Genomic DNA, 12937 nt, shown 5'->3' with positions numbered 1-12937 from the left:
AGAATGTATGGCAACGCTTTACTATGCGGTACACAAATTGGGCGTAGTAATTAAGGAACCAGTGAGGAATGATTAAGGGAACAACCTGATAGTTGATGAGTTGCTAATAAATAGTTCCCTAACAGCAGTGCTATGAAGTAAATAACGATGCGTTACTAGAGAACAGACTGGGAAATACTATATTAGTGAATCATGAGGAAATAAGTAGTAACAGTAACTAATCATGCATTACTGATCACTGAAACATGGTTTTTTTCTGCACACTAAAGGGATAAATCATACTGTGTACTTACCAAGTAGTCCCTCATTACTACATTAACTCATCAATACCTACTGTTTTTGTGCACCCCAATATTGTGTACTGTATTGTAAAATGTTACCGAATGTACTGAACAACATCCTATATCAGACTCTACATCCTCTTTCATGACGCTCATGTTTGCATCTGGATGTGAAGCAGGAGCTACTCGGTCACATACCCAGGCCAGAGAAAAATGGAGAGCGACACAGAATCGCAAGGCACCTATGCTAGAGGGCTCTTTTGAGGTGGAGGTCTTTTCCACTCTAAAATCCACTGAAGAGGATATAAGTGTGGTGGAGGACCATGGTGTCCCTGAGCCTTACCTGTTGGCTCAAGCCCCATAAATGCCTAAAGCCAGAGCTTTCAGGGGTGCACATGGAGTTAGAAGCGCTCTCGTAAAAAACGCTGGTTGCAAATGTTCATAGCAGTGTGTTGCTATCGGGGAACCTGCTGCCATCTGCAAGCATTGCTGAGCCATATGAGTTGTGGAAAGCGCTTTGAGTGGTCAGTAAGACTAGAAAAGCGCTATGTAAGTGCAGTCCATTTACCATTTGTCTCCAGACTTTAGAAACAGGAACTCTGGCTGAAGAACTAAATTTAAACTGTGTTCCTAAATTTTCAAATAAGATTCCTGAAATAGTTCCCGGACCCCTGGGCAAATAGAGAGCATTTTTTTCCCTGTCCTGGCATCCCTCCACTGGCTTAAAGCATGTCAGAATATAGACGTGTGTTTTATTGTATGTTTATGCTTGACACCTTGTTACATATCCGACCTCCTGGACCTCCCAATTTTATCCTAGTCTCTTAAGTCATCAGACCAAATGCATTTGGATCAGGGCTCTTGGACTGTGGGGGGGGGGGTCACTTTTTGTTGTCCACAGTATCTTACTCAGCACCTTCATGGTATTTTTCAATATATTAATTTGAAATGAACACTTTAATATGTTATACCACCGAGCTACAGTATAAGCTACATAATATCTCTGCTGTAATGACTGATAAAAAGACAAAGATTGGATTTTAGATTGACCTTCAACAACCATCAGTGCCACTTGGATAAGTAAAATCACAGGAACCTTATGATATAAATAACAACAATGAAATTGTTTTTTGTGATCTGTGTGCATTTTGATACTGCTGATGTTGGTTGGTTGGACTGTGTCCTAGCTGCACTTTGGTCCAGAACTAGACTTCTCTACAACTACAATCCAGATTCCTGTAAAGTACTGTATGCTGTAGATATTCACTGTCCCCATAGGATGAGTCCTATTGACTTAGTTACCTCTGACCTCTCTTATACCATCACCATCAGAACAAAATTTACACATGTACACCAGTTTGCTATTGAAGCGGTTTTGCTTGAAGGCATGAGATGAAAGTAAACATTGCCTTTTCATGGTCCACGTCCTGTTACAGGCTATGGAGGTCTTTTTAAAACACACACTGTATTATTAGTTTACCTTGTAGACTTGGTTATTAGCTGCTTTGGCTGCACACTGATTTGAAGATCTACAGCTTGAGGCTTGGTGCAAAGCATGATAGTAGCCTGTAAAACAGACAGAGATTTTAGAATTTAATTAATCCCGTAAAACAGTAAATGGGAAATAATTTTTTCGCACATATTCTCTGTAACAGTGACATAAATCGCTTGCCATGTTTGAGGAATCTCAAGAAAAAAAAGCATAGAAGAGTTTTTAGTCACAAAGTATTGTTGTTACTTAGTTTGGTGTTACATTCCTACATGATTGTTCCCAACTTTTTTTGGCTCAAGACCCCAACTTAGTAGTTGTGTCTTTGCTATTGGATGTTTTTAATTACTTTAAAAAAGATTTTTTGAAAAGCCTTATGAAAGAACATTTTAGTCTAGAATCATGGCTAAGCTACTTAAGCACAATATGTTAATTGAACTGATTTTATCTGTCAAGATGGTTATAATTGCACATTCCAAGCCTAAAGTCGCTGATATAGTTGGGGGTACACATCTCATCTCCTATGTCACATCTAGCCTGGATGGGTACGTGTACGATTTCATGCAAACTAGCACTAAGACTTTTAAAGCATTGTTACCTTTGAGTAATCCGGTCTATGGCACTGACTGGAAGGTCCACAGTAATGCGTGTTTGTGTGTGTGTGTGTTTAGTTATATATATATATATATATATATATATATATATATATATATATATATATATAGAGAGAGAGAGAGAGAGAGAGAGGATATGAGTCAAATTCATGTTACTAATGTCTAAGGACTTTTTCTAGATCAAGTCTTTCGGAGTTGTTGGGAACACAATAGGAACAGTCAGGTTTTCCTTTTGACTTGCCCATAATAGGTGCATAATCACTGCAAATGATACTTCTATCATTTAATGTCTCCTATTAGATAATAATTTTCCTGGCTATTGCTCTTTACTGTACATACTATTTCATTGTGATAGTTTTGCAGTGATTTGAGTTTTCTTTAAAGTATTATTAACAAATTCAGATTCAACAGAACATTTTGTAATAAAACTTCTCCACTGAAACTCATTCCTTAAAGCTGTCTCACGAGGTAATTGTTGCCTATTTATATAATGTTGTTGGATTGTTAGCCTGATGTAATGTTAACTGTAGACCTCTCATCCACTCTGGATGCTAGTTTAAGTTCTCCTTCCTTCTTTGTATTATTTCCACTCTATAGGAGGAAATGTCCCTCATTTACACATTTACTTCATCCAGATCTTCCTGCTATTAGCCAGTCAAACTCAGGTCACATGGCTTTACTGTCTCACAGGTTAAATAGCCTGGAGTAGTAGACTGTGGTTGTTAGATAAGTAAAAATATTATTAATTTTTGTTGCAATTTTAAGGTATTTTTAGCAAAGGTTTTTTTTAAAAATAAAAACCACTTATGCAGAAACCATTTTAATTGTTAAATAGATTGTTTTTCTTGTCTCATTTAAGCTGAAACTAATCAAGGGGAAACTGCCTTTATTAATTTTCCTTGCCATTAATGTACAATTATGAAACTCCTGGGTTGATGTTGGATGGGTTGGTCTGGACTTTGGATCACTTGTAGTGAGGATAGTTACTTTTATTTATCTTTTATTTAATGTTTTTCTTTGAATTGGTTCTTTTCATGCTCCCTTTTTGGCACGGTTTCCTTTACAAAGTCAGATGTATTATTTCAATGAGACTTACAGTACAAGGTTATATTAAAGTTTGATAAAACACAATAAGGTTCTTGATTCACGTTTAGAGCAGCAGCACCTATCAGTGTCTTAATGTAATGTTGATGTTCTGTTTAGCATTTTAAACCCATCTCTTTCATTGCGTGTTCTCACTGTGAGCAACATCATTGGTGGGGTCACCCTTTTGTAACATATTCTCCTAGAGGCCTTGATTGCATCTTTATAGTAGCATATACTCTACATATATTTGTGTTGAAAAGGCCAATGATCTATTTATTACACTTTAAAATTTAGCTATTCATGAAAATATACATCAGAATTCTGTAGGAATCAGAATTGCTCACAGCGTGGATACATGTGCAGCTCAGCCTACTGCTTGCCTCACACATCACTATACATACGCCACACAGCTTCACACAGCAGAGCTTCACGCCTTCATCACACTCACCAGAACATTCTTTCTCTGTTAACAACCAGCCAAGGAGCATGTTCGGCGCAACCGGCAGAGCCGCACCTTTTTGGTGGAAAATGTCATAGGGGAGCTTTGGTCGGAGCTGGAAGAAGGTAGAGTCTTTATCTTCTTTTACTCATCTGTTATGATTTCCTTTTCCTCTTCAGAGGGTAACTGCTCTTGCTGTTTCCTATGCTGCAATTCTGTCATACTAGGTACTAGCTTTAGATACTGGATTTTGGTAGACAGCAGGCAGATGACCAGATAGGTCGTAAACAAACTCCCTGGTTAGTCAGTCTTACTGTATTAGGAGGGGGAACAAGGGTGAACAGTAAAATTATTACCCAAACTGTTGTAAACATCCACCACACGTCACAGAGCGATGTCCTGTTTCAACTTAGACTTACTCTACTTACCGTAGTTGTGTAAACACAGTTTTCTTGTGCAATGGTGAATTATGAACGACATTTCAGGTATGCTCACTTTGTGGACCTCAGATAAAATGGTTTAGATAATCTGGATAAACCGTTGGTTTGTTTACAACCTGTCTGATCGTCTGACTGCCTTTTTTTTACCGTCTGACTTCACTGTAGTGATGTCATCATTCTCCCAGATGTCAGCAGTAAACTTGGTGAGTGCAATGTTATCATATCTGGTAGAAGTGATGGCCAGACTCAAGGTGCAAGATTCAAGTTGTAATAAACCTAAATTTTCTTTTAAGTCCTTTAGTGCCGTAAAATAAAACAAAATGTACAAATGAACAGAATTAATCAATGACTTGGTTTTTAACCTATTGGAACATTTGAATGTTAACGTGCAGAGAAGACAAACTTAAAGTCCAGCTGAAAGTATCTGCTCTGTAAATCATAGGTCTTGCGCTCTTCTTATTTTTAGTACCCCAGAAAGGAGGAATTTCTCTGTTATATTTTTGGGTTTCAAGATTTGCGCTCTTTGACAAGTAGTTGTGACCTACATGTCAGCTGTGACCTTGAATGTATTTCAGTGTGTGAATTATCTGCTCTCATCAAGCTAGTCTTTGCCTATCCAGAATCCCAATATTACCACATCCAGTTTCTCTTTCATCACCTGGGCCGCTGACACTACAGCCACAGAAATGTAGTTCAGCGGTACTCTCTGTGGTGTGGTTCAAGAATCTCAAGAGTCATGTCAAACCTCCATTGAGAATGTAAAAACAGAAGAGTTGTGGTAGATGAGAGGCAGTGGATGCATGTCAGAGCAATGAGTCCTGTCAGGAAGGATGCTCTTGCATTTTAGATGCCTTGTGCCTGATCTCACTGCACACATTGCGTTCCATTTTTGTGTATATTCTGTGCAGGTGACCGGTATGTAGTGGTGGACTGTGGTGGAGGGACAGTGGACCTGACTGTTCATCAAATCCGCCTTCCAGAGGGACATCTAAAGGAGCTCTACAAGGCCTCAGGTAAAAGGACATATAACATAATGTTTCTTCATTCTGCTTTCTGCACAGTCTTACCTTGTTGATTTTTTATTCTCAGTCACAATCTGCTCTTTTCCCAGGTGGTCCCTATGGCTCTATTGGGATTGACTATGAATTTGAGAAGCTACTTTGTAAGATCTTTGGCCAGGATTTCATCGACCAATTTAAGATCAAGAGGCCGGCTGCCTGGGTGGACCTGATGATTGCATTTGAATCTCGGAAGAGAGCAGCAGCCCCTGATAGAACCAACCCCCTCAATATTAACCTGCCTTTTTCCTTTATTGACTACTACAAGAAGTTCAGGGGCCACAGTGTGGAACATGCCCTGCGCAAAAGCAAGTGAGTAAATCCAGAAAACCAGGAACCAAACCCTGAACTGACATGTTGGAATGAGTGTCTGTGTGACCCTAGACATGTATAAGATAAGATGGAGGGTAGATTATCTTTCACAGCTACAATATTTTTATTCCGACATTCAGCTTTGTTGTCCGGATCATGAAAAAGACCTGCAGTAGTACTTAGCTGTGAAAAAGAATATCACATAAATATAGCAGCAGAAAAAGAAAGTAATACACAATAAAAAAAATTCTATAAAGGGAGGAGGAGCATTTGTTGCAGCTCATATTACATTAATATGGAGATACCGTTGATACTTTTCCTTTTGCCACGGGTAACTTTGGGTAGCACATTAACAGCTGTGGATCAAAATTGTTATAGTTTTTAGTAGTAGTAGTAATTCGGTATTTAAGGAAATATGCTTATTTGCTTTTTTCCAAGAGTGAGATGAGAAAATGGATATCTATGTCACGTGCATTAATTGGTACTGCAGCCTGGACGTGGTTAGACTAGCTTAGGATAAAAATTTTAAGCAAGGGGAAACAGCTCTCCAGTCTGTCCAAGGTCTAAAAATACACCTATCAACATATCTAAAGATCACTTATTAACACATTGTATCTCCTTCTGTTCAATCTGCACACAAAAATAAATGTAAAAATTACAATTTATGGTTTTGGGACAGTTAAATGCTGGACTTATTACTTGGTAAACAACAGTAGGCTACTTCTGTCTAGTGTCTCTGGCTTTAGTGCAAGTTGCCAGATATGTTCTGTGAGCACAGAACTGGCAACCTCACTCTAGTAAGCTAACCATGTCCTAACTCCAGTTTAATGCTGCACATGGACACAGACATGAGATTGGTATATTTAATGTATTTACCAACCTGTGAAACTGTTTGTAGTAGTTTGAAAAGTACTTTTAGTTCTTCTATGGTCATCTAACTCTTTTTCGTAACTCGTTTTTCATTCTTAATCATGTCAAAGAGGTAAATAAATATAAAACTTGAAGAACATAAATTTCTTCTTTGCAAGGTTGTATAACTTCATTACACTATGACTGTTTGCGCACCACAGTTCCATAGAGTCCACCTTAGTTAAGAAGCTGTACAACACTCTTCAGGTGGTTCCATATTGTTGTAATGTGACATACAGTATAACAGCTTTTGCTGCTTTAGTAGCAATACAACTTTACAACTCTACATTACTTGATTGAGTTTTTTCATGCTGATTTTACTATCTGCTGTTGTAACAATACATTTTCTCCACAGGGATCTATACATTTTTATCTGATCTAATTAATGAGTAAAGTTGCTCTGCACTGGTTATATGGATCCTATAATCCAGAAGTTGGGCTTGCAAGTCTCTAACTGCACACCAAAGGCCAGATGTACAATACAATTTATTTACCAGGAAAAGCTGTTTGTACATCCATGCATCCTTTACATCGTATAACGCGTAGGCTTGGGAAACAATTTACTTTCATCCTTCATTGTTATAGCATATTATAGTAGCTTACAAGGTGACCCGAAGCAGGTATACTTTAACTGAGAGAAGACCAGAAGGACTTATTATGAAGCACAGCTTTAGAACAGAGAGGACGTTAATGGTGACATAACTTTTCACTTTCAGCCATTATAGTAATAAAATGACCACCAATGGGACCACCATGGAGTCTAGATTTTAATGGTGCTATCTCATATCTGTTTGAATTTCATAATCCCACAGGGAGTGACACTAAAAGATATTTATATGGCTGAAACTGGAGCCCTCAGTGACCTCCAGGCTCCTCTGACACCTAACTGGAAGTATTGAGTCTGTCACAATATGTTGGAAAGCCTTGGGTGGGGCCAACATTGACACTGTTACACATTTACTGTATGTGGACATTACACACTTACATGTGCACTTACTTAAATGAATTACACACATGGGATCATGGGCTGTCACTGATCTCTGCCTCTGGTTTTCAAGCTGGGAAACAGTTCAGTGTCTGATTCGAAAATATTCCAATAAAATGATCCAAGCACTATGGTCAGTGTAGTGAATCAATACATTGCATTTAGTCTGGAGAAGAAGAGTCTTGTTCACAGAGGAGAAGAGCCTTGTTCATCAACCCCTTAAAATAAGAGGAAAATGGTAGTTAAAGCTGCACTAATTAATATCTTTATATTAACAACTACTATGTTTAATGCAAAATGTGTTTTCGGTTGAGATGACCTATAATTAACACCCACAATTTGTATCCCATTTGTAACAAACATGATGTGTCTTGGTAACAGTAGTGTTGCAGAGAGCGTTGAGGTATAATTGAGTAATATTGTTGTTTAGGGACTTTTAGTGGATTAGCAGATTGTAACTGAAAACTATGAATGGAGGGTTTTGCCACATTGTCATATATATTGGTATTTGTAATGTATTCTCATCAATATTGTAATGTTAGTTGTGATCATATCACCCAGCCCTAATTACAGATGAACCTAGTTTAATGCAATTCAGTGCACTGAATGTAACTGATATTCTCTCCTCTCCAGTGTGGATTTTGTTAAATGGTCGTCTCAGGGGATGCTGAGGATGAGTCCAGATGCTATGAATTCTCTCTTCAAGCCCACCATAGATCACATCATCCAACATCTCAGTAAGCTACATTGATAACTTCAACACCTCAACACAACCTCAGACACACATCTCTTACCTTTATGGTCAAACAAGTCTCTTAGCTGCAAATTAAATAATGTTTGTCATACTGACATCAATAAAATGACCAGTTTTTGTTGCATCTTTGGTGAAACTACCGACAAAACTGCTATTTAAGATAAACTGTAACTTAACTTGAGCAAGTAAGTAATTCAAATTCTATATCATAAACTGTACACCATACAATGTACTCAAGTCCATGACCATCACAAGTGACTGTATACTTAATTACAATCTTAATTGAACTCAGAAGCAGTTTAGGACATTTTAAAGAATGTGTTTTTGTTGCTCAGTTTTTCTAAAGGAGAGAGTTGGTCTCTTCCTGAAACAACCTAACCTACATACACAGCCACAACATTAAAACTAGTTACCAGTTTTAATGTTGTGGCTGAATGGTGTGTATATACATATACATTATTAAGGCTGTCGATCAATTACAAAAAAAATTTCTGATTAATGGCTTTTTTTCTTCTTAAGACTGAAGCTTGTAATAATGGATATTTAATTGTAAAACTAATGTAGAATCAGCACAAAGGAAGTATATTTAAATTCAAATACTATTGTTTAATAGCATCTTTTTAACTCTTATCTGCACAGAAATAATAACAAAACCCAGGCCTATATGTTAAAGTGCAATTGAATTTCAAAATCATCAAGGCCGTTAAAATTAGATATCAGCTTAGAAGGCAACAGTTTTCTTATGTGCTCCAATATAAATTATACTTAAAAACAAAAAATGTGCTCAGTGTTCAATTGCCAGTTGAATTTCAAAAAGCCCCACAATAGTCCATGCAAATATGAAAAAAACAAAAAGGAAAGATTCTGCTGAGAGTTCAGAATGTTTAATCTTTCACTCCATAGAAGCAATGAGGCTTAGTCCTCCTTTACAATTCAGCCATTTCTGAGACAGACCAGTAAGTTTATATTATCAGGGGACAAAGTAGCTCTCTTCTTTTGGATGATGTGGCCTTAGAGTGAGAGCATCCTCTCACAAGGCACTGTGGTTGCAGGGGGTTGACAGGTATTTGCATGCAACTGGTGCCAGCCTGGCATTTGCTCCTTCTCTCCTTTACCACCATTGTAGTGGACCTCCTTCCATGTCCATTTTGGCCTCTGCTTTGTAGAGGTCCAGACATTTTTCTATGGACTCTTCCTCTTCATCTGTGTCTGTATCAGAGGACCACAGCAAGAAGATGGACATCCTCCTCTTCTGGTGGCTGTTTCTTGCAGATAGTTGTTTTGCAAGCCTCTCTCCCATCACCAGGTTGCTTACTGAAGCCAGCTATGTGAGGTTGTTGCTCTGTCTGTTTAGCTAGGTCAGTAGTAAATACTGCCTTCAACCTCATTACATAAACTGGATCAACATCTGGGGGCTCCATAATTCTGAACAAGTGGCACAAGGCTGGCAACATCACTGAACAGGAGACATACTGCTCTCCCCCCCGGTAGCTCAGTCAGATATCTGCAATGGAAAGATGTTTTAGACATGTCAGTAAATTGTTATTAATTACACAGACAAACGGAATCACCGCATTCCTGTCTGTATGCTACACATGCACGCACACAGAAAATACAGGGGGAGAGACCGAGAAAACACACATGTACAGGGAGAGAGAGAGAGCGAGAGAACACACACAGAAAACACAGACGGAGAGATAGTCTTGGGTGTGTCTTGCACCAGACACACACAAGACACAGAGGGAGGGAAAGAGAGAGAAGAAAAAAAAATGTACTTGCAAACTTCAAGTAGTTCCAGCTTTTTTCAGTTTAGCAAGCTCCTGTGTAATCTACATGGCAACATTGTTGTTTTGCCAGGATAATGGTCAGTGGAGATTTGTTTCATTGAATTGGCTGACCATCTCTCGGGTAGACTTCCATCTTGTTGCAACATCCTAAATGAGTGATATTTGCTTCTGTCCGAGTGCAATTTGTTGTTCTCATAATTCCTGACCATTTGACGGACTATGCTTAAAGTGCCCGACAATCTTGCGACATTTGGACATTGTATTTGTACTGTCGTGAAGGGAAACCATGACCGTTCTATGCAGGGCAGTGCAGGGCCGTGCGTCTCCAACCATGTTACAAGCATTGTCAGTGCCAAGTGTGATTAACTTTTCCTTGATTTTTCCATTCTTTCTGTGACATCCAGAAAACGATCAGCACATGCCTCACCATAGTGTCGCTCTTCTGGTATTCACAATTAGTGCAAATGATTTCAGATTCCATTCTTTATCAGTGAAGTGCGCTGTGACGCCCAGGTAGTTGTCATTGCTCACAGAAGTCCAGTGGTCTGTGTGATAGCGACACACTTTGCTTGCTCAAGCATGTTCATCCTCTGTGCCCTCTTGCCTTCACACAAAGTGTGTATTCCTGACAGGATGGTTCCTCTCAAGGGTAGATGATAAGAGGTGTCTCCCGATTCAATTCAAATGATTTCTTTCAGTCCATTGTCTTCTACTATGTTAACTGGGTTGCAGTTTTTAGCTATCAAGTTAGCCAAAGCACTAGATACCTTCTCACACAAGGTTTTGTTAGTCAGGCTATGTATAAAAATGGCTTAACGATAAATGCAATATTTTTGTTGGAAAGTAAGTCACATGACTTGTTTGACTTTCCTTTATAGGTAAAGTAACTGAAGAAAAATGTTTCCTAACTAAAGAAATGCTGACTAAAATTCTAAAAAATTTTTCTGTTGACTAATGTTTATCATACAAAATACATTGCGTTTCAATGAGTGCATTTAACTCTAGCCAACTGAGTTCTAGCAGAGTCAAACTTCTCACCCTATAGTGAGGACCTACACCCAACTGTATGCAAAAGATAACAATGGAAAACAGCTCCATGTACTTTTTTTTACCATCAATAAATCAGTCAGATTGATTTATTTATTTAGTCAACTTTTTTGTTGAAATTTAACCAAAGCCATATTAAGATGGAGAGCACCAATATTCAATCACTGGAGTCAGATTTGACAAGAATTATAGTGAATGTCTCTATCTGTTGTTCACAATAGGAGTGTAATCGACATGTAGCAGGATTTACAAGCATAAGTTACATGTGCTATGCAGATCTTGTGTTTATATTGTTTCAAGATTGGTACGGCAGCTTAGTAACTAAAATGCACCATAAGGAGAAGAAATGTATCTGGAAATTATGCCAAGATCACATAACTGCCTGCATCATTGCACTAGTGCATGTTTAAGACACTACAGGTGAACAGGGTAAAAATTTTAACTAATAGATATCACCGTGAAATTCCCCAGTTGATCACTTACATTAAGACAGTTATTTTTTGATTTAAAAGTTCTTTGAAATTTTATGTGCAAATGAGGCATTATCTAAATACATATGCACTATTTTGCATAAATTTCCAGAACAGAAATCTGAACACTGGATAAAGCCACGTTTACATTTCTTTTTTCATTTTGTTGACATATTAGAGTCAAAGGTTTTTAAAGAAGGGACTTTGGATATTTCTTTTTTTAGCACTCCATAAATCAGGAAATACTGTCAACGGCCATAAAAAAAAACCTCTGTAAAACCTTCAGAATGTGGATAGGAATAAAACTGGAAAGTTTGGTGTAAGTAAGTGCTATTGAAGTGGAGATTTCTGAAGTATGAGGAAAAAATTCATTTTGAGAAAACAGCTTTTAAAGGTGAGTATTGTAAAATTCAATACATTTTTATTGGAAACCACTATTTACATATCAGTTGTTGATACAAAAGAAATTCAATTCAATTCATTTCAATTATATTTATAAAGAGCCAAATCATAACAGACGTTATCTCAGGGCACTTTTCATATAGAGCATGTCTAGACAGTACTCTTTATAGTTATATTTACAGAGACCCAACATTCCCCCATGAGCAAGCACTTAACGGCAGCGGCAGGAAGAGAGAGGAGAGAGACGAGAAAGTACAAAACTATGGGAGAGAAAAGAAGTAAAGTTAGTAATGAGCGTTGATGCCATATGATTGCATGCAGATGGAGAGGAAGAGGAGGAGAGAAGAGCTCGGTGCATAATGGGAAGTCACCCGACAGTCTAGGCCTATAGCAGCATAACTAGGGGGTGGTTCAAGCCTGAGCCAGCCCTAACTGTAAGCTTTATCAAAAAAGAAGGTTTTGAGCCTGCACTTAAACATGGAGAGGGTGTCTGCCTCCCAGACTCAAACTGGAAGGAGATTCCCAATTAGAGGAGCCTGATAACTGAAGGCTCTGCTTCCCATTCTACTTTTGAAGACTCTAGGAACCACAAGCAAGCCTGCATTCTAGGAGCGTAGTGTTCTAGGGTAATAGGGTACTATGAGCTCTTTCAAATATGATGGTGCCTGACCATTAAGGGCTTTGTAGGTGAGAAGGATTTCAAATTCTATTCTGAATTTTACTGGGAGCCAATGCAGAGAAGCCAACACAGGAGAAATGTGATCTCTTCTCCTAGTTCCTTCTAGTACTCACGCTGCAGCATTCTGGATCAGAGAGTATTTAGAGATTTGCTGGGACAGCCTGATAATAAGGAATTACAATAAT

At 38.2% G+C, this 12937-nt stretch overlaps 1 protein-coding gene across 5 annotated transcripts in view; it reads left to right on the top strand.

Annotated features, from left to right (window-relative positions):
- The window catches only part of hspa12a (heat shock protein 12A), a 68871-nt gene that overhangs the window by 47072 nt on the left and 8862 nt on the right, over positions 1 to 12937 (top strand). For 4 of the 5 annotated variants that reach the window (XM_040139153.1, XM_040139151.1, XM_040139152.1 and 1 more), the window contains 4 exons: positions 3948 to 4034; positions 5258 to 5362; positions 5461 to 5719; positions 8247 to 8350. In XM_040139153.1, the coding sequence (XP_039995087.1) occupies positions 3948 to 4034; positions 5258 to 5362; positions 5461 to 5719; positions 8247 to 8350 (555 nt within the window). The remainder of the gene's footprint in view (positions 1 to 3947; positions 4035 to 5257; positions 5363 to 5460; positions 5720 to 8246; positions 8351 to 12937) is intronic. The other variant, XM_040139154.1, reaches the window with a different exon arrangement.

The sequence above is a fragment of the Xiphias gladius genome, chromosome 11 (assembly GCF_016859285.1).
Source record: "Xiphias gladius isolate SHS-SW01 ecotype Sanya breed wild chromosome 11, ASM1685928v1, whole genome shotgun sequence".
Taxonomy (NCBI): domain Eukaryota; kingdom Metazoa; phylum Chordata; class Actinopteri; order Istiophoriformes; family Xiphiidae; genus Xiphias; species Xiphias gladius.
The sequence above is the reverse complement of the archived record's forward strand: the minus strand, read 5'-3'. Positions and strand labels throughout refer to the sequence as shown.